This window comes from Lissotriton vulgaris, chromosome 1_2, assembly GCF_964263255.1.
Source record: "Lissotriton vulgaris chromosome 1_2, aLisVul1.2, whole genome shotgun sequence".
Classification (NCBI taxonomy): domain Eukaryota; kingdom Metazoa; phylum Chordata; class Amphibia; order Caudata; family Salamandridae; genus Lissotriton; species Lissotriton vulgaris.
Window position 1 is genome coordinate 68,711,507 of NC_141686.1, and position 22,210 is coordinate 68,733,716.

Below are 22,210 nucleotides of genomic sequence, written 5' to 3' on the forward strand. Positions count from 1 at the left end.
GCGCATGCGGTTAAGGGGGGGTCATTGGAAAACGGCACCGGGAACCTCAAGAGGGAGTTCAGCGGGAACAAGGTGTACCCGCCTTTAAGGAAATACTATGTCATAATTCAGACCCCCCCTTAACCACTCGTCGACTCCTCCCGGTAACGACATACACCACTACTGATCAAGAACATACATTTAAAAGCTTTTTATTTTACTTTTTATGTTGCTTACCTAAGATTCCTGTGAAGGTCATGTTCCAGATCCTGCTCCTCGACTTTTTATTACACCAGTCGCGAACAAAAACGATTATTCAATATCAATATAATAAATAATGAGCAGAAAACAAGGAGGAGGCACTACGTTTGTCACTTGTCACCTCTGAGTTCAGGGGACGCAAAGGCAGTACCAGGGGCAAGCCATGGGTTGCTACAGCGGCCCTTGGCGACCCGTAACTGACATCCATGCCCTGTGAGTCCCCATTGCTTCAGTTTACTCACTTAGCTCTTGTTACAGCTCTGCCCCAGTCAAACTGAGAATGAACAATACAGTCAGATAAAATACCGCCTATTGAGTCAGGTATGAGGTGACATCCTGCCTCCCTGAGCCCTCCTGCCACCTCCTTGTCCAATCTCCTCTCTCTTGTTCTCTTAATTTTCTTCTTTCCGCCATATGCAGCTCTTTACTACCTCAAACTGCTCTCATCCTGCTCATCTCTTCTTTCTCTAATACTTCACTCTTCTTCTCATAATTTTCACCTTCATCTCCTTCTCCTCCTCCCAGCTCCTCTTTGTCATCCTTCATCTTTCCGCGTCTTGCTTCCTCTTTTACTCCTCCCCAACTTTATTCCACTTTACCACTTCATCAATATTGACTTCTCTTCATCCTCTTCAATTCCTCTTCAACTACTTCATTTCTTAATCTTCTGCTCCTTTGTCTGTTATTCTCCTTGTTTCTTCTTCCCCTCACATTCCCCTTCTTCTGCTTTTCAAGAGATTTTGTCCTCCTTTTATATACCATTCCTCCTATTCTTCCTTGTTTAAAGATACTTGTACAAATGCTGATTTGCGAAGAGTATAACACTGACTGAGTCTCTTGGACCAGCTTATGTATTCCTTGTGGAGATACTGTGGAGAACATGTGAGATAGGTATCCAGACAATGGATGAAAAATGCCCTGTTCTGAACCAGATATTGAGAGGACAACTCCATGAAAGGGTCATGGTGCTGTAGTGGTCTCTCCCTAAAGAATGAACAAAAGGTGAATGCAGCGATGAGGTCATTAAACTCGATGCACGCTTCAATTGATTCTTTTAGATGGCGGTATTTAAATGGCTTAGTGGGGTAGGATAACTGACCGGTATCCTCTAGTCAGGGTTACCTGAAGGTGTGCATGTCCGTCAGTGATCCTGCAGTGGAAATGATTGGGCGAGGGTTTGGATGGAGATTGTACTCAGCTGGATGGGAGTGATTTAAGTTATGTCAAAAATGAGGGACGAGGGGCGCTTGTAGGTCCAGCATTCGTGCCCCTGGGGGATCAAGCAAGCAACTATGGTATGCAGTTCATTTTAGTGAGAGTAGAAGAAGAGGAAGCCTAGTCGGTCTAACATACTAACCCTATGATGGAGACGGGGATAAAAAAATCTCAGATAAAGAGCCCCTCATTGGGTGCCCCTCCGGCATTGCAGAGCCGGCCTGACGAGGAGAATGCTCTACGATGAAGCATGACACCCAGCCAGGTGTGTGAGGGCCCCAAATCCCAAAATGGGAGACACCCTGTCTCCACCATAGGGTTAGCGTGTTAGACTGACTAGGCCTCTTCTTCTACTCTCACTAAAAGGAACCGCATACCATAGTTGCTTGAGTATTTAAGTTAGGCTGGGTCAGAATATTTTAGAGTTGTGGTTCAGTCAGTGAGACAGACCTGTAGTGAGAAAACGTTTCTGCTGATGCGGTGCCCTGCACCCGAAGGTGTGCTTCTCTTGCTAAGGTGAGACAATGATTGTTACCAAAAAGGTCCATCAACAGCCGAACTATCTGCCTAGACACAGGCACACTCCATTGTCAAGCATCTGATTAACCTCTCCCCATGATAACTGTTGAGAAAGCATGCAATGAGATGCATGTACCATCATCTTTCTCTAGAGGATGATGGGAAAGTCAGGGCTCAGTATTAATACTAGTAAAAGCTTTGAATTCTTTTCATTGAACCTTTTACTGCTAAAATCCATGATAAAAGGAACTCAGCACAGCACTGTGAAAGAAATATTCTGCCATATTGAGAAGCTTTATTGATTCCTACTTCAGTCGTGACTAGGTTGCAAAGAAACATTTTAAATTGGCCACTTTTTAGGAGGATCTCAGAGTACAAGCTCAATCAAGTTTCTGAATTTGAAAGATAACACTAAGTCTGCTTAGCTGATAAGAGATAAAATGAGATATTTGAGCATTATGCAGTTGCTACTGTACGAATTGAAATTCCTGACAAGCTGTGCTATCTTTGTACTTTACATTTTTCCTTTCTCTACCTAAACGGAGCGCTGTATTTTTGGAGTTTTATCCAGCACAAACTCGACCCAAAAGCTATCGGAGTGCTTTACATGAGCGCAAGTTACATTTAGAGGGTCACATCAATTTCTGGTAGGCACGGGCTGATTAAGTTATTCGCTCAGAGAGACATGAGGTTGAGCCGATGCAGAGACTGGAACCAGGTTTCCCAGTTCCATAGTCAAACTGCTCTGGCCGTAATGCCACATCCTTTCCTCTTTTTTGGCAACAGTTTGTGGGACCCTCCACTCATAGAAAACCCCACCAGATGTGAGTATCGGTACTCTTTAGGGTCACCCATGTAATGCACAATGAGAGAGGGAGTCTCCCTGCCCTTTATTTTCAACATGGTTGCCCCTGTTGATGCTCTCTACAAAAGTCCTGGCTCGTAATTAAATATTTTCTACTTGTTTGGAGTACCTAGCAGCCTGGGAATGCCTAGCGGCTTCCCTGTGTAAATTAAGTCCTGAGGCTTGGGTACACTGAAGTTTGTGCATGTTTATTATTTATTTGTACCTAAGGTGTTTGCAAACATTTAGTGCATAACTTTCGCTACAATGAGCATGATCATTGAACATGTGTGGAGGGTAAATGCTTACATAACACTACTGATGCCCCTCTTGTTTGGGTTACCTGTATCTAATTCCAGTCTTTTATTTTTGTAAGAAGTTTGGTTGCAAGGTGTAGAATGCTTGATACCCATGCTGGATAACCCCACCCTCCTTGTGTTCTTCCTCTTCTGTTCCTTGTTTTCCCGATGGACTGGAGGGCAAAAACAAAGATTACTGCCAGATAAGTAAGTCTCTTGATAGAGGTGCTTGCTCATCTGCCTGTCACCAGTGACCTCTTCATTACGTTTTGATAAAAGAAGCTTCTGAGGGAAACTGTGACCTAGTCTGTTTGTCTGGATCGTTTCAACTATTAAGTTGGATGCACTGACTGTGATTGCAGACGGTTGCGAACATCTGCCATAACTTGGATGTACTGAACTGGAGCTTCACTCCTGCTTGGTAAACTTCTTTTAAACCAAGACCTGCCTGGATCTTGCTGTTAGTAATTTCTACAAATGGGCAGTGAGGTCTCTGCAGCGCAAGGTCTGATGGGTTTCGATATCCTCAATCCAAAATCACAAAGTTTGCATCCAAGGGAAACTCCAAACAGGCACCACCCGTGCTGTTAAATCACAACTGCAAGCAGTTGCTAAAGACAAGAGTTTTTTGATATTCCCTGAGCAATGACACAGTATATGTATCTCTATATTATACAATAAAGTTTCCAATCATGAGTCCAAAAAAAGTTCAATAACATCCCGTATACATTCGTAGTTTTTTTTAGACCACCCGAGCTTGGAAAAACCTAGACACCCAGTGTCTGTCTAACACTCTCACTACCTCTCGCTATGAGAACACTGGTAACCCTAGTCTACTCTCAGACATGTATCACGACTGGGTCCAGGACGCTGTGAACAGGGTAGCCCCTACTAAAGCGGCGTTTCCCAATCGGGCCACTCCATCTGCGCAATGGTTTACAGAGGACCTCAGACTCCAGAGGCAACATTTACATTTACATTTACATCATTTACATTTACATTTACATTTACACTGTAGGAACCTTGAACGACACTGGCGCAAACGCTATAATCCCCGCGAGAAACAAACCTACAAAGCTGCGCTAGCTTCCTACAAGTGTTCCATCGTTACATATAAGAGCTCCTACTTCCAATCACAAATCGAGTCTGCTAGCAACTCTGCAAAAAGTTGTTTCAAGTAGTTAATTCCCTCGCCAGCCCCCCGACCCGCTCTGACATTGAGCCAACCCAAGATCTCTGTAACTCCGTAGCCAATTTCTTCTCCTCCAAAGTTGTTAATATATACTCAACCTTCGCCTCCAACATCACCCGGAGGGTTTACATTCTGACCCTCTGACCTCATCCCCGCGACCCATCTTGCCTAACTTTCTCAATGTTTCCACGGAACAGATCAGTCATCTTGTCTCTTCCATTAGGTCAGGCTCTCCTCTAGATCCTTGTCTGCCTACCATACTCAAACTCATCACGGAGGTCATTACCCCACCCCTCACGGATATCTGTAATTCTATCTTCTCAACAGGTACCTATCCTGATATTTGGAAAAAAGCAGTTATTAAACCGCTGTAAAAAAAAAAACCTCCCTGGACCCGTCAGACCCTGCAGGCTATAGACCTATTGCGTGCCTCCCTTTCCCCTCCAAAATATTTGAATCTCTCATGAACCAGCAGCTCTCGGAAGTAATCGAGCAAGAACAGCTTTTGGATGATACCCAGTTTGGGTTTAGAAAGGGCCACGGCACAGAAACCGCCTTAATAAAGGCCTCTGATGAGATCAGTGCAATCCTGGACCAAGGGGGGGGCAGCGGCTCTCATTCTTTTGGATCTATCCGCCGCCTTTGACACGGTCGATCATTCCACTCTGATCGACCGTGTCTCAGCTCTGGGGATCAATCACCTGGCAAGGGATCTTCTCGCATCTTTTCTGGCAAACCGCACGTATTCGGTGAAGCTCGGGGACTATTACTCGCCCATCTTCACTCTCCCATGTGGGGTGCCCCAGGGATCAGCTCTAAGTCCGATGCTATTTAATATATATGTATCGGACTTGGCAAGGGTCATCAAGCAACATGGGTTGAGTCTAACCACCTATGCGGATGATACCCAATTGGTGGTGGCAGTGCATAAGGATGGGACAGATGTTGCTTCGAGATTCCAGGAGGGGATGCTTGCCATCGGGTCCTGGATGTTGAGCAATTGCTTAAAGTTAAACTCGGAAAAGACCGAGGTTATGACCTTTGGAAATTTCTTGCAGAGATGGTCCTCAGGCTGGTGGCCAAGTGAAATCGTCCCTCCACCGGTCCCAGTGGCCAAGGTCAGAAACCTCGGGGTCATGTTAGACGACAAGCTGATATTTAGACATCAGGTCAATTCTGTGGTATCTGCCTCCTTTCATATGTTAAGGAAAATCACGAAACTACTCCCTTATCTTCCCCCTTCTGCAGGAAAAACGTTTATTTCCACCCTCGTATTCTCTAAATTAGACTACGGCAACGCCCTTTTCCTTAATGCACAAGAACAGGTCCTTAACAAATTGCAATCAATTCAGAACGCGGCAGCTAGGGTTCTGCTTGGCATCTCCAATGTCCCCCAACCTCAGCGGCCATACGTCAATTGCACTGGTTACGGGTCAGAAATAGGATCAAATTCAAGGCCCTTTGCATCACCTATAAGGCAGTTAATAACGTAGGACCACGATTCCCGAGGAACGCATTCTACATCTATGCTCCCAGCAGACCATTGCGTTCAGCCAGCTCCTGTCTCCTCTCAGTCCCCCGCACGAGAACTTCCACATGAGGAGACAGACGGTTTCTAGTGGCCGCCCCTAGGCTTTGGAATTCGCTCCCGTTGTCCATCAGACGCAGTCCCACTCTCATCACCTTCCGAAAACTTCTTAAGACCTGGTTATTTGACCAAGGATTCTTTCAGCGTGCTCTGTTCTGAGAAACACATGCGCCGAGACACCTTCGGGTATTTGCGCGCAATACAAATTACAAAAACATAAACATAAACATAAAAATGTTCGTATTCTTGTGGTTTCTCACGAAGACTTGTTATATACAGATCCCATTTTCAGACAATACCGTCAATACAGCCAACACGCATGTTTAGTCTATGGTAAATTTTTCAAAAGACTTCATCAGGGCTTAAGCAACGTATTCCTTATAATACTTCTTATTATTGAAGGTACATCATAGATTCATATCTAGTTCAATGATATCTTTTAAGTTCTCGGAATCCAAGCACAATTTGTAGCTGATAGTCAAATGACCAAAGCACGTACAATCCCTTCCTGACTGCAGATCCCTGTATTATCAAAAAGCGAATCCTCCCAGCGAATGTTACCGGAGCAGTTGTGGAACTGCTCCGGTAACAATGTGTGCAATTATAACACTTCATGGTACCTTTAAAAATCTGTTTAGTGATGGGATTATCCTGTGTTTTAATCAAATCTTGCAAGTTCCTTCCCCGAGTGTAGGCAAATGAGGGTTTGTTATTGAAAATACCATTAAAGTCAGGTTCATTTTGCAAGAGCTTCCATCTCTTATTTATGATCCTCTTGATTTGTGTAGAACATACAGAGAATTTAGATACAAAGGTAGGTGTAGTTTCCTGGCTCCTTGGGGTTTTAAGGAGTAATGATGCACAATCTTTCAGGGCTAGTCTGGATATACTTTTCTGTAACGTTTCTCGTGGATATTCTCTCTGCTCAAACCGTTGTTTATGTAACTCAATCTTAATGGTGGCAGTTGCAGGTTCAGAGCATATCCATTTTATATGCCGGAAATGTGAATATGGCAGATTGGAGATGAGACTTCTGGGATGAAAACTATAATACTGCAGGGTGCTCTGTCTGTCAGAGGGCTTGGTGAATATTTCAGTGGTTAGTTTGTGTTGAGTGTAATCCTTATTTATTAAAACGTCTAGAAAGTTGACCTGTTGGGTGCTGATAGTATGGGTAAATTGAATCCTGGGGTTCCTGGTGTTAAGTTCCTGGATCAGATTTCCTAATTGAATCAATGAATGTGACCAAATGAGGAAAATGTCATCAATGTACCTGCTGTATTGCACGGGTCCATTGGTCCAATTCGTATTGGCTAGAATATGGTTATTTTCAAATTTTGACATAAAGACATTTGCGTTTGTCTAGGCACCAGAAAAACCCATTGATGTACCAGTCAATTGGCCCAAAAAAGGTATCTTGCCATTGAAAGTAACTTGTGAAGACAAAAAAAGAGTAGTTTAAGCAAGAAAATGCTAACTTCTTGTGGCAACTCCATCGTCAATAATGCCCATTCGGTAGCTTCAATGCCTTCTGTGTGTGCTATAGATGTGTAAAGCGCTGTCACATCAATGGTGGAGAGTATCCAGTTGTCTTGGAAAAAAGGTTCGATAATTTGCAGTTTCTTGAGAAAATTGGTGTTGTCTTTGATGTATGTGCACCAGCTTTGCACAAATTTTTGCAAGAAATGATCAATATATTTACCTACTGAATCAAAGATGGAACTACATCCAGAGACAATCGGTCAGAAGGGTGGATCAGTGGGATGTTTATGAATTTTGGGTGTCATAGGTCGCCGGGGGTTGCTGGTAGTGAGATAGGATTTCATTTGAGAATCAGTAATAGCTATTTGTTCAGCTTGGTTAAGAATTCCCAAAACAATACTTTGTAAGGTAGCGGTAGGGTCGGTCTGTAGGGCCAAATATGTAGTAGTATCCATACCATGCACCATCTCCTTTCAAGACGCTTGCTGTTGCGTTTACGGGTTCTCAGGTCTGCAATGTACCAGCTGGCTTGTTTGGAGGGTTTCTTGAGTTTAGTGGGCTTGATGGGGGTGACTGTTGTTGCAGTTGGGGTCCAGGTGGAGAGGTTCTTGATGGCTTATTCTAGGTTGGTTAGGTGTCACAGTGGGAGGTGTTAAGGATGTGGGCCCACTGACTCTCAGATACTTTGTGTCAGCTGCGGTGCTGGGTGGCAGATCTGGGGGTTCGTTTGATGGTGAAATGGCCTATGGTGTGGTCTGTCCTGGTAAGCTCAGCGACATGTCTGTACTTAACTCTGTTGCTGGCTGTAAAGATGGGGCCGAGTGTGTGTCCGGCGATGTGTGTGGGGTTGGTACCTAGCTGGGTGAGGCTGAAGTTGTTTATGCTTTCCACGAGGTGCGGTTTCGCTGCTAAGGTAGTTGAGTTGAAAGTTGAAGTCTCAGAAGAAGATGCAGTGCTTGGAGTCAGTGGCAAGTGGGGTGATAAATTCAGAGATGGAGTTGCAGAAGCTAGGGCGAGGTCCTGGCGGGGCTGTAGATAAGGGGGGTTCTGTTGGTGGTTTTAATGTCTGTTTGGAGTTAGAAGTTGATGTTCCTTGAATGAGTTGGCGTCCATGGTGGTGGTGCGAATAATGGTCTTTTGTGGATGATGGCGATTCCACTTCTGTGTTTGTAGATGCGGTCTCGGTGTGCAAACTTGTAGCCGTCAGGTGTTGCTGAGGCGATGTCGGGCACGGATGTCGGCTTGAGCCAAGTCTCGATGAGAAAGATGGCATGGGGCTGAGGGAGGTGATAGCATCCCAGATCTCTGTGGCATGCTTGCAGTGAGAACGAGCGTTGAGCACACGGTAGTGGAGTAAGGTTGGGGGTGTGGTGGTCATCGTGTATGAGGCTACTTCAGTGTTTTGCTTGAGAAGAGGCAGTGTTAGCAGGTGAACCGTCCTACCGTGGATCGAGGCGTGGTGCAGCAGCTATGAATTAGGCAAAATAAAGTAAAAGTACAATTAAGATGCTAACAGAGGAGTGACTATTGTACGGGTAACAGAGACCGGTTAAGTAAAATTGCTAACAGTGAGGTGAATTCTACAGCTATGAGTATTACAGGTACAATTGGCTGAGCAGCGAAAACAAGCAAAATCACAGGTAGTGAGGGAAGGGTAAGAACGGCTGTTTGTGTGGCAGCAGTGTAGCTGGTGCGAGGAGCCTGTTCAAGGAGCCATGCTGCGGTCTCCATTAACTAAGTTGGGAGGAGGGAGGAGCACTGAGGCGGGGGGCGGGAGGAAAATGGTGGGAAGAAAATGCCAGGAGAATAGCGGTCAGCGCAATAAAGGCAATCCGTGTTAAAGCACATGATAATCCTGATGACATTTTCCCCACAGATGGATGAGACCGGCCGCATTCTCGCCAATCTATGTAATGTGGTGCCAGGGGGCCTGGTATGCTTTTTTGCGTCTTATGAATACGAAAAACAGGTGTTTGGACACTGGGAGAAAACAGGCCTCCTAAAACGCTTGGCTTTGAAGAAAAAGGTAGGTTTGCTTCCATTTTGGAGGAAAATATATTTGCACTCCTGGTTTTTCTGAATAGAAGTTTGTTGAGCGGATCCTATTAATTCTATCTTTATTTTGAATTCAGTACTTTTGGAGATACAAGCATGTTTTGGTTTAAATTAATGCAAAATATTTTCATGTTATTTGGGTATTAAAGTGAAGGTGTAGAAAGTAAAATATGAAAATCTAAAAAAATCAACTGCTTGGGCAATTTGGGTTCTCCAGAAAGGTATCAACCTCATATTCACTTGAATGAGTTGTAAAATGTCAACAGCCATCGTGCTCCTCAAAGTTAACATCAGTAATCCTGAGTCTATGAAAGTCCAAATATTTGGAAACCCCAAACATTCAAGGTCACGAATTCATAACCTCATTGGTAAATCTGCTGACAATTCTCCATTCCGGAGCACATATGCCAATAGTATCTCTGGCAAGGGAAGAAGGTGACATTCCAAACATCATATAGGTTATTCTGCTTACAAGTCCATGAGACATTCATGGCTTCTGTTCTTGTGACTGGATCTCTTGGTAATACTTCTAATGTTTCCAATAGATCTTCCAGGAACCCAAGAAAGCAAACCAGGTGGAACAGGTTTTAGCGGAATACTCCAAGTGCATAAAGGTAAGTCTACTTCCAGTTCTCTTCATCCTCTTCAATTGGTATTTCAGCTGGCACATTCTATAGAAACTACTTTTGTTTGCCAGCACTTCCCCCTCTTACACCTGCACATCACTCTTAACTATTACCTTTCATTTTACACTTCTATAATTGTCATTTGATATTGTTAATTGCACTATTATATGCTCTCCTCATTACCCTATAATGTTTTTCTTCTTATCTCTCAAACCCCACCTATTTAATACCCTGGAATGAACAGCCTTTATCTGTTGTCTTTCTATGGGAAGGGGTTCTCTTTTACTTTCTGGGTTTGCCCCATCTCTTGCATTTATGATTACTTGCTGTGGCTGTCGTGTCTTTGCTAAATATTTTTGTTAGATATTCCCATCTGTATGGTATGTTATGTAATGTACACTTAATATAGCTCAACAAATCACTCCCTAAGATGTATCTTAGTGCTGGAGCGCAGTCCAAGTAAGGAGGGAGAAAGAGCCAGGTTTTGAGAAGCTTTTTAAAGCAGGCAAAGTCAGGACAAGCATGGATGTGTAGAGGTAGTCTATTCCAATGATGTGGGCCAAGATAGGAAAAAGATTGGCCGCCGTATTTGGCTACGCGAATACGTCCGGCACAGAGCAGTAGCTGGTCTTTTGAACTCAACTTTCTGGTTGGGAGATAAGGGTGTAGTTTGTTTTGAAGATACACAGGGGCCTTGCCAGATAGAGATTTGTGCATCAAGCACAAGAGCTTGAAGATGGCGCGTTTCCTGATAGGAACCCATTGAAGAGATTTTAGGGTGGGCTCTGTGGGAGATCAGGGGGAAGATTGCAGACGAAGTGTGCAGCACTGTTCTGAACTACTTGAAGCTTTGATAGTAGTAATTCATTTGCTGCAACCGAAGGGGCATTTCCATAGTCCAGGTGGCTGACCACAAGAGCCTAAGGGAGAGTTCTTCTAGTGTGAAGAGGTAACCACTGAAAAGCTTTTCGAAGCATGCACGTGATTCCAAAGCAGGTGCCGCAAGTGGATTCTACCTGCTTCATTGTGAGGTTATCATCAATTAGTATTGTCAAGATTGTTGACCAGCTTTTTGGGTTGTGGAGTGATGCCCATTTCAGGTGGCCACCGGTCATCCAACCAGTACACGTGGGCCTTGCCAAACAGCAGAATCTCTGTTTTGTCGCTGTTCACCTGCAAGCAATTCTGAGACATCCAGGAAGCAACCTTCCACTTGCATTCTCCAAATTTGAGTTTTGTGGATTCTGGGTTTGGATCAATGGATATGATCATTTGCGTGTCATCACGGAAACTTGGGGTGACCAGGCATGTGACCCTGATTTCACCACAGCCGCATCAGTGGGCTTTACTAATATGAGACACGACAGGCGTTTAAAAAAAGGAGAAGGTATAGCGGTACTATATCGAGATAACTATATTCTGCGAATGGAGCCCCTAACCACTAGCACATGTGAAGCAATTAACTTTACGTTTTTCACCCCGTACTCTAGCTCATTTAGAGGTATTTTGCTTTATCGTCCCCCTGGCTCCCGCTCAGCATTTCTATCCTCTCTGAGCCAACTTTTAGAGCCGATAGCAGGAGAAAATAACTTCACCATTATAGGTGATTTTAACTTTCACCTGGACTTGGATCAGGACCCAGACACTATCACTCTCCTTAGTGAGATAGAAGCAGTAGGACTGACTCAACTAGCCCATTCCCCCACGCATTCTGCGGGACATACGCTAGACGGAATCTTTTCTAATTTTAAATCTCTTTCCATAGATAAAATACTCCCTCTTACGTGGACTGACCACGCAGCCGTATGTTTCAATATTTGCCCTCCTAGTACCCCTCCCATCACACTCTCCAATACTAACTCTTTTAAATCTTGGAAAAGTATCAATCTTGATGACTTTACCCATAACCTGCACTTGATGCAGGACATCAATACTTCCAATCCTGAATCAGCTGCTGCTACCTACACCCGCTGCCTTCAGAACGCACTTGAATCTACAGTTCCTATAAAAAAAAATTGACTAACAGAACATCCAACTCAGCCCCTTAGTTCAATGAGACCCTTAGGCTGGAAAAACAAAACTGCAGACGTCAAGAGCGTAAGTGGCGTAGAAATTACGACCCGATTGAAAAAATCTGTTATAAAGAGAAATTGAATTAATACAAACAAATGATCATCTGCCAAAAAAGTATTTATTATAAAAACCAAATTGAGTCAGCACAAGACTCTGCTAAACAACTTTTCCAGGTGGTCTCACTTCTTACAGGACAGGACAAAACCACTATTAAAGAGGCATCCCAATCGATGTGTGATGCCCTATCCACCTATTTTCAAGATAAAGTGTGCAACATCTTTTCAAAATTCAATAAGCACACTAATGATATCACAAATCCCAATACTCCCTCTGACCCTATCACGAATAACGCACCAATATTTTCCTTTGATTGTGTATCACCTGAATTAGTTCACAAACTCATGATGACCATCAACTCAGGCTCACCTGATGACCCTTGTCCTCCCGCTATACTTGTAATGTAATGTAAAGCACATTTCTATAGCGCTCCTATCACTCCAGGGAGTATCTCGGCGCTTAACCAACCCAGGTGGACGGGTAGGGGGCAAGATGATGAGTGACCTATTACATCACACTATTAGATCAAGGCTCTGCAGGCGACATCAGTTAAAGAAAAGACCCACGTTTTTAATGCTTTCCTGAAGTGGGTCTCCTGGGATAATGCTCTTAGGGAGGGTGGTAACTGATTCCAGGCCTTAGCGCCCAGAAAGAAGAGGGATCTGCCACCTCTTGTAGTCAGCTCAAAGCGAGGGATAGTAAGCAAGTTCTGGCTAGCAGATCTCAGACAGCGGGTGGGGTGATATTTCTTAAACCCGTTGCAGAGGTATTTAGGTCCTTGCTGTTGGAACGCCCTGAACGTGATGACAAGTATCTTAAATAAGATCCTTTTACTAATAGGCAGCCAATGTAGCGCCTTCAGGGCCGCTGAGGCTGGGGATCTACGTGGCCAGCGTAGTACTAGGCGCGCAGCGGCATGTTGGACCATCTGCAATCGGTGCAGGACTGACTTGTTAGCTCCAGCATACAGGCCGTTGCAGTAGTCCAACCTGGAGTTAATTAAAGCCACAGCCACCGTTTTTCTGGCTGGCAGCGGGAGGAGATCGAAGAATTTCCTCAGTGCCTTTATAATCTGAAAGCAGGTCCCAGCTATAGTTACTGCTTGATTTTTAAAAGACAGTTGGTCGTCGAACTTGATACCCAAGTTCCAAGCCAATGTGATGGTGTTGGGTGGTGCTTCTGCTTCAGCAGGCCAACATCTCTTTGGGGAGAACAAATTGTGTTTCCCAAACGGCATGATCTCTGTCTTCCCGGCATTACATTTCAAATGGTTAGTCATCCAGTTGAATGTCGCTGTTAGGCATTCCTTTAGATTTTCTTCAGCGCCTGTCACCGGAAGAACCCAGAGAGTCCGCCTTCCACCATTCAAGTCAGTGGCCACTGAAGTCATCTGCGGCGTACCACAAGGATCCTCACTCAGCCCCACCCTTTTCAACGTATACATGAGCCCCCTCGCGGCCATCGCCCGCCAACACAACCTCAACATCATCTCCTACGCGGATGACACTCAACTGATCCTATCACTCACCAATGACCCTAGCACCGCCAAAACGAACCTACACGAAGGAATGAAAGAAGTAGCCGAATGGATGAAACACAGCCGTCTGAAACTGAACTCAGATAAAACAGAAGTCCTCATCTTAGGTACCTCCCCCTCCGCATGGAACGACTCTTGGTGGCCAGAAGCCCTTGGAAAAGCACCCATCCCGACAGACCACGCACGGAACCTGGGCGTCATCCTGGATTCCTCACTTTCAATGAACAGACAAGTCAACGCCGTCTCCTCATCCTGCTTCAACATTCTTCGCATGCTCAAAAAAACATTTCGTTGGATCCCCACCGAAACTAGGAAAACGGTCACCCACGCTCTGGTCACGAGCCGACTGGACTATGGAAACACCCTCTACGCCGGGACTACCGCTAAACTCCAGAAAAAACTCCAACGAATCCAAAACGCCTCAGCCAGGCTCATATTAGATATCCCGCGTAAAGAACATATCTCTGGTCACCTGAAAAACCTCCACTGGCTTCCCGTCAATAAGAGGATCACTTTCCGGCTCCTTACCCACGCACACAAAGCACTATACGAAATCGGACCAGAATGCCTCAACACACGACTGTCCTTCTACGCCCCCTCCCGCCAGCTTCGATCTTCCAACCAAGCCCCTGCCACTGTACCTCGCATCAACAAGACCACCATGGGAGGTAGATCCTTCTCCTACCTGGCAGCTAAAACCTGGAACTCACTTCCCACCTACCTTCGCCTTACCCAGAACCACCTAGCATTCAGAAAGCAACTTAAAACGTGGATATTTGACAAGTGATTCCCCACCCCTCCTTAAGCGCCTTGAGACCCTCTGGGTATGTAGTGCGCTATATAAATTCTCTGACTTGACTTGACTTGACTCCCTGTCCAGCACCAGGATTAGCTGGGTGTCGTCCGCATAAGAAATTGTACTGATCTTAAAAGATGCGATCAGTTCCATAAGTGGGACCATGTACAGATTAAAAAGTACAGGGCTTAAACTAGAGCCCTGTGGTACCCCAGAGCTGACGACCTTTGCTTCCGACTGGAAAGGGCCCAGCACAGTGACCTGACGTCTGTTGCTGAGGAAATTCCTAAGCCATACCAGGGCTTGTCCCCCTACCCCTGCGGCAGCCAACCGGTTCACTAAGATATGGTGTGAAACCGTATCGAAGGCTGCCGACAGGTCAAGTAGGATTAGGACGGCCTCTTTTCCCTGGTCCATGGCTGCTCTTAGGGTCTCTGCTGTGAACAGTAGGGCTGACTCAGTAGAGTGATATGATCGAAACCCTGACTGGTTGGGGTGTAGAATGTTATTCCCCTCCAGGAAGTTCGTTGGTTGAATGTTGGCAAATTGTTCCGCCAGTTTGAACAGCACTGGGAGCAGGGAGATAGGACGCAGATTGGAGAGGGTGGTAGGGTCAGCCAGTGCCTTCTTCTGTAAAGGCTTAACCGCTGCCAGCTTCCAATCGCTAGGTATATCTCCTGTGGCCAAGGAGGTGTTGATAATCCTGTTGATGATGGGATTGACCACCTCTACTAAGGTGTGGAGCACAGAAGGGGGACATGGGTCGAAGGGGGATCCGGATTTGATGGCCATAATGGCTTTGTGAGTGTCTTCAAGGGGGATAGCTGCAAATTTCTCCAGACGGGCGTTGGTCCATTTCTCTTCAGTTTGTACAGCTAACAGCTGAGTAGTGGGTATTGGTGGAAAAGTGTTCACGATGTCGGAGATCTTTTTATCGAAATAGTCAGATATCGCATGACAGAGATCTTGAGAGGGAGGGATCTCCTGCGAAAGAGCTGAAGGATTCATGAATTTTTGAACTACCCTAAAGATCTTTTTTTTTTTTTTTTTTTAAATGGCCCCCGATATTATCTGTCACACTCTCACTGACATTTACAATGCTATGTTTTCCTCTGGTATCTTTCCATCCATATGGAAAAAAACTGTAGTCAAACCTCTTCTTAAAAAAACCACTCTTGATCCGTCCAATGTCACCAGCTACAGGCCAATAGCATGTCTGCCGTTTCCAGCAAAGATCATTGAAAAAATCATGAACACCCAGAACTCTGAATTCATAGACAATAACAACTGTCTTGATGACTCGCAGTTCGGGTTCTGAAAGGGTCATGGCACGGAGACTGCTTTAATAAAAGCATCCGATGAAATCAGAATGATCCTAGACGGAGGAGGTGCGGCGGTGCTCATAATGCTCGACCTCTCTGCGGCTTTTGACACGGTCATCATACCATCCTGATCGACCGTGTCAGAGGAACCGGAATTTCTAGGAGCGCCATCACCCTACTCTCCTCCTTCCTGGCCAATCAGGAACAATCTGTGACCATGGGTGGTTATTTATCCTCCCCTTTTGCTCTTCCATGTGGCGATCCCCAGGGATCCTCGCTAAGTCCAACACTTTTTAACATCTATGTGGCGGACTTGGCGAGGAACATTAAAGATCATCGTTTAGCAGTTACATCCTATGCTGACGATACTCAACTCGTCCTGGCTATCAACAACAATGGTCTGGAAGTAGCTAACAACTTCAAACTGGGAATGTACGCCATAAGCAATTGGATGAGTAAAAATTGCCTAAAGCTTTAACTCGGACAAAACCGAGGTCATGGTTTTTGGCAAACGTACACCCACTTGGTCCCCCATCTGGTGGCCTCAAGAGCTTGGATCTCCACCTGTTCCGGTCAACAATGTCAGGAACTTGGGAGTGATTTTTGACAATAAACTCTCTTATATACATCATGCAAACTCCATTGTCTCCGCTTCTTTCTTTACTTTAAAAATGATCAGGAATTTACTGCCTTATCTTCCTTCAAATACCATAAAAACTTTGATTTCCACTCTGCTCATGTCCCGAGTTGACTACTGTAATGCCCTACTGGTCATCGCACAAGAACAGGTCTTAAACAAACTTCAGCTGGTGCAGAACGCAGTTGCCAGACTTGTCACCTCAACACCCAAATTTAAACCCATCTCAAATGTCATTCGCATACTTCACTGGCTTCCTGTGAGGTAGAGAATTAAATTTAAAGCTTTGTGTATAGCTTTCAAGACCTTCCATGAAAAAGGGCCGCTTTTTCTAAAACATTCTCTCTGTCCATATAGGCCAGCCCGCACTCTCAGATCCTCGAAGGCAAATCTCTTGGAGATAGCCAAAACAAAGAAAGCAACGTGGGGGGACAGATCGTTTTCGATTGCTACTTCCAAGCTTTGGAACACTCTTCCCAATCACCTTAAAAGTATTCCAACTTTAACCCTTTTCCGAAAACAGCTGAAAACATGGTTATTCAATCAATAGACTTGCTGGTTACTCATATATACAGCTATATTGTGATCTTCTGTCAAGCGCCGAGACACCTCCGGGTATTCATGCGCTCAACAAGTTTTATAAATAAATAAATAAATATAAATAAATCTGCATATGAGATTACATCCAGACTGCAAGATCCTACCACTTGAACTTTTAGGGCAACATATATATTAAAGAGCGTGGTGCTCAACGAGAAGCCCTTTGGTACTCCTTTGTCTAGTGTTTCTAAGTGTATTGTCTGGGTGTGATTGCTAAGGAGGTTCTGAAGCCACCCTAGAAAGTATCTGGACCATCAGGGAATGCAAGATGATTTCAAAAGCTGCAGATAGATCGAGTAACACCAGCATGGCTGGAAATGCAGCATCAAGGTAGTCTGATGGTCCCAGAACCACCATCAATGTGGCTTCTGTACTGTGTGAGGCTTTAACACCATCGATGCTTGTGTTATTTTCCTCCTGTGCTGACATTTTGGATATGCCATTGTTCATGACGAGCTCAGCTCGTCATGAGTGTATGGAGGTGTACACCATGACGAGCTGAGCTCGTCATGAGCGTCGAAGGAGCTAAAGACTAATTGGGAGGGGCTTAACATGGCATTTGCTTCCAAGTAGCTGGAGAGTTATTGTATTACTAACCTTTCCAGGTTTTTTGCTTAGATAGGGGAGAAGCTATATGGGTCTGTAATTTATGGGTTTCAGGGGATCCGTGTTGTTTTTTTCCCTTCAGAATGGGCATAACTTGTGCAGTTTTCCAAACAAGAGGTAAAATCACGGTGCTTAGAGAAAAATTAAACTGTGCTGTGATGACTAGAAGCAGAGTGGTGGCAATTGTCACCATGATGTTGGGAGGGGAGAGGTCGGAGGGCGTAACCTGATTTGATTTTGTTAATCGTTTCCAGAGCTTGTTCCAAAGTGATGGATTCGAAATGCTCAAAAGAGATGAAGAAATTGGTGAATAGGGGAGTGGTGGATACGGTTTCGGTTAGTCAAGGGAGGTGAGAGTGGTTCTTATAGATAGTAGTGATGTTCTCTTCAAAATAGTTTGCCAGAACATAGCGTAGCTCCTGGTAAGCCGGAATGGAAGATTTACTGGCAGTGAGCCTCATGAGCCTATTTAAAGTTTTTAATAGTTATTTGGCTGAATTCCCCGCACTCTCAGTTCTATTAATAATGTGGGAATTGTGGGCTGCTTGGAGCTTTTTATAATAGCTGTTTAATGCTGATTTAAAAGTGGTTTTGTCAGTGAGATTTGGAGGTGTGCCGTTTTCTCTCCAATTTCCTACAGGCTGTTTTCTCCTGTTTTTAGTTCTTCCGAGAACCAGGGGGAGTGAGGCTTAGTGGAGTTAGAACAGCTAGGCTTGAGGGGAGCAACTTGTAGTAAATAGCCAGAGACCACAGGAGCAGCAATAGAGGTTTATTGCAGGAAAACAGAGTGAAGTAACCTCAACACAAGCTGGCCAGGCACAAACTGTCACCAGCTAGAACACTAGAAGGAGACAGAGCCATGTACATTCTGGAATGGGTGACACAGGTAAGAACTATGGTGGAGTAAAGGAAATAGAAGAAAGATAAATATACAACACATCTCCTCTCGTAGAATAAAACAAAAAGAAGTGAAAGAAAACTTAACACAAAAGGTAAGCATGTCATGGAAAGGAAACTTAACACAAGACTAAAGAAGAATTTCTGAAGTAAAGGCAAAATGGAAAACATCATAGAATAATAAGCATTGAAAACATCATATAATTAATAAGCATTGAAAGGGACACACGTCACCCCTCTAAAAGGACTAATCACAACAGAAATCATTCAAATAAGCAGGAGGTCTGTGGCACCTTTGAGGTCTGGTGGCAGGCAAAGAAGAACTTGAAGTAGCAATGGGGTTGGAATTAGGATCAGTAAAGGAATCGGGAACGAGATCAGCAATGGAATTGGGAACAGACACAACGGGATCAGGAGCATCCCCTCCACCATCACCCCTAGCCAAGACATTAACAGGAGCAGGAACCACAAGACCCGGATCCTGAGAAGGAACAAGCATGAACCCCGAGGAGGGAAGATCTTGGACAGGAGCAGGAAGGGGAGCAGGACCAGGACCAACAACGGGACTAACATTACCTTTCTGATAGAGGGCAACCCTCCTTAAGTTCCATTTTTCCCCATTGGAGAGGACAACATAGTGAGGATAGACCATCTTAACAAGAAATGGGCCACGGAACTTGGACAAGCCGCCAGAAACACGACCAGACTTTACCTTGACCAGGTCACCTTTCGCAATTTTACCAGCAACAACTTTAGCAGAGGACCCATCACCTACAAGAGGTTTGTTAGAGGAGGCTTTAGGAAGCAGACCTACAGAACTACAACTAGAAGCACACTTACCAGGCGAACACACAGGGTCCTTACGAGAAAGCTTGGAGACCACTCTAGAGACATCACCTAAAAGGGACTGACAGACCAAGTCCTTGAGCCAAGAGGGAATGAGTTTGGTGCTGGGAACTCTACCCCTCATCATCTCAAAAGGGGATCTGGAGTGGGAACCATGAAGGGTGGTACAGTACGCATAAACCATTTCACTAACCAGGGAAGAGACAGAAGAACCACTGGAGAGGGCCATTTGAACGGTGCCTTTCACCAACCTATTAAGGCGTTCACAGAGGCCATTACCCTGTTGTTGTAGAGGGAGGTCCTATGGTGGGAAATACCACAATCAGACAAAAAGGCTTGCATCTCATGCGAAACCAACTGTGTGCCATTGTCAGTTATAAGAACACTAGGGAAACCTTCTCTAAAAAACAGAGACTTAAGATGATTGATGGTAGTAGCCGTAGTAATGTCCTTGAGAAACTCCACAGACAACCACTTAGAATGGCAGTCGACAATGACAACAGCAAACCTCTGGGAAAGAGGCAGTTCGGCAATGGGACCTATAAAATCTAAGCAGATGGTGTGCCACGGAATTTCGGGGAACTGCAACGCACCCATCTCAGACCCCACTGAAACCTTAAGTCTCTTCTCACCCACCTTGCAGGTAGAACAGTCCTCAACCCATGAGGAGACCATGGAGTCCATACCGGGCCACCAGAAGTTGAGCTTGAGACGCTGTTGCGTCAGGGTTTGGCCAAGGTGACCCTCATGTGCTAAGGAGATGAGCTTTGGTCTCAAGTCAGCAGGAGGCACAAATTTGTCACCACGCATTATGACGTTGTCATTGCAAACAGACAAATCATCAATGACTTTAAGAAAAGGACGGACAGAGACATGGAGACAGCTCTCCCTGCGGGAACCCAACTTGATAAGCTGGATAACTTCCTGTAACACACTATCTCTAGACATGGCATCAACCCACTCAGAACGAGAAAAGGAGCTCTCAGAAAGTAGGAGCACATCGTCGATCCAGGCAACATTCTCATCACATCCCTCCAGACTGAAGCCAACATCAGAACCAGACGGAACAGCCAACCTAGACAGACAGTCGGCCTGGAAGTTCCTCCACCCAGAGATGTGAGAAATGTCAAAGTGGTATTCCTGGAGTTTAGAGGCCAACCTTGCCAACCTTGGAGAACCAAATGCCCCACCCCCAGGAGAAAGAATGCGGATGAGGGGTTTATGGTCAGTCTTAAGGTTGAAGCGGGTGCCCCATAGGTATGGTCGAAAGTGATGAGCACCCCACGCAGCAGCCAAAGCCTCTTTCTCGATAACAGAATAGTTCTGTTCACATTTTGAAAGGGTCCGTGAGGCAAAGGCAACAGGTCTGTCACCATCCTTATGGGACTGAAGTAAAACTGCACCGAGGCCACAGGCACTGCCATCCACCAACAAAGTGGAGGACTTGGCAGTATCAAAGGGTGCCAGAACCTTAGCACTGCAGATAGCCTCCTTAATCTCATTGAAGCAAGCTTCCATTTCAGGACCCCATGAGAACTTGCAACCCTTCTTCAGCAAGGTTCTCAGAGGCAAGGTCTTCTCTGAGAATTTCTCCACAAATTTGGAGTAGTATTCGATCAAACCCATGAATGACCGCAACTGGTCCTTGTCAGACGGGCAAGGGGCTAAGCGTATTGCATCAAGAAGGTTCTTCTTGGGTCTGACGCCATTGACTGAAATTTCATGTCCCAAGTACTCAATGTTCTCCACAAGAAAAGAACACTTCTCCCTACGTAGTGTAAGGCCAGTGTCCCAGATTCTGTGTAGAACGTTCCTGAGAACAAGGTTGTGATCAGTCACGGACTCTCCAAAGACCAAGATGTCATCTTGAAAGAATACCACATTTTTGAGTCCCTTAAAGATTTCGCTGACCAACCTTTGGAAGACACTCGCCGCCGAAATCAACCCAAAGGGAAGACGAGTAAATTGAAAAATACCCTCTGGAGTGATGAAGGCGGTAAGATGCTTCGAGGACTCATGGAGTTTAACCTGATGGTAGGCGCTCTTCAGGTCGAGTTTTGAGAAATATCTCGCCCCCTGAAGAGTGGAAACCATCTCCGTGATGTTGGGTAAAGGGAAGGTGTCCGCAACGACACACTTGTTTAGGGACCTGAGGTCCACACAGAATCTCAATTTTCCGTCTGATTTTTTAGAAATCACGACGGGCGAAACCCATGCCGATGCTTCTGTAGGCTCAATTACACCAGACTGGAGCATCTCTTCAATTAAGAGTTTTACCTCACTACGGATTGAGATGGGGATCCTCCTTACACGATGTTGCACTGGCAAACTTCCCTTCTTCAACTTAATGAGGTGGGCATAGCCCCGAAGTTCACCCAACTCCTCCCTGAACACAGACCCAAATTCAGACAAAATGAATTCAATAGAGTCATCGTCAACCACCATTATTTGGTTCTTTGCCCTAGGATTGATGACGATGTAGAGGTCATATTGATGTACCCACCCTAGAATAGGCGGACCATCAATGGAAACATAAATTTTCCCAAAAATAGACCTTTTCTCAAATGCAATCTCAGATTCAAAGAAACCAAGGATTTCAATTTTCTGGCCATTGAAACCCTTAGGGGAAATATCACTACGTTGTAAATTCACCCCTTCCCAAAAGGCATCGAAAGTAGACTTGGGTATAATGGTATGTCGAGAACCAGTGTCAACCATCAACAACACCTCGTGGGAGTCAATCTTGAAGATGGCTTTGGGTCTGGTCTGTCTCGGATCA

At 45.1% G+C, this 22,210-nt stretch overlaps 1 protein-coding gene across 1 annotated transcript in view; it reads left to right on the forward strand.

Moving 5' to 3' along the window:
* The window catches only part of DDX11 (DEAD/H-box helicase 11), a 430,817-nt gene that overhangs the window by 330,869 nt on the left and 77,738 nt on the right, over positions 1–22,210 (forward strand). The window contains exons 21-22 of the mRNA XM_086952822.1: positions 9,256–9,405; positions 9,980–10,048. Of these exons, the coding sequence (XP_086808948.1) occupies positions 9,256–9,405; positions 9,980–10,048 (219 nt within the window). The remainder of the gene's footprint in view (positions 1–9,255; positions 9,406–9,979; positions 10,049–22,210) is intronic.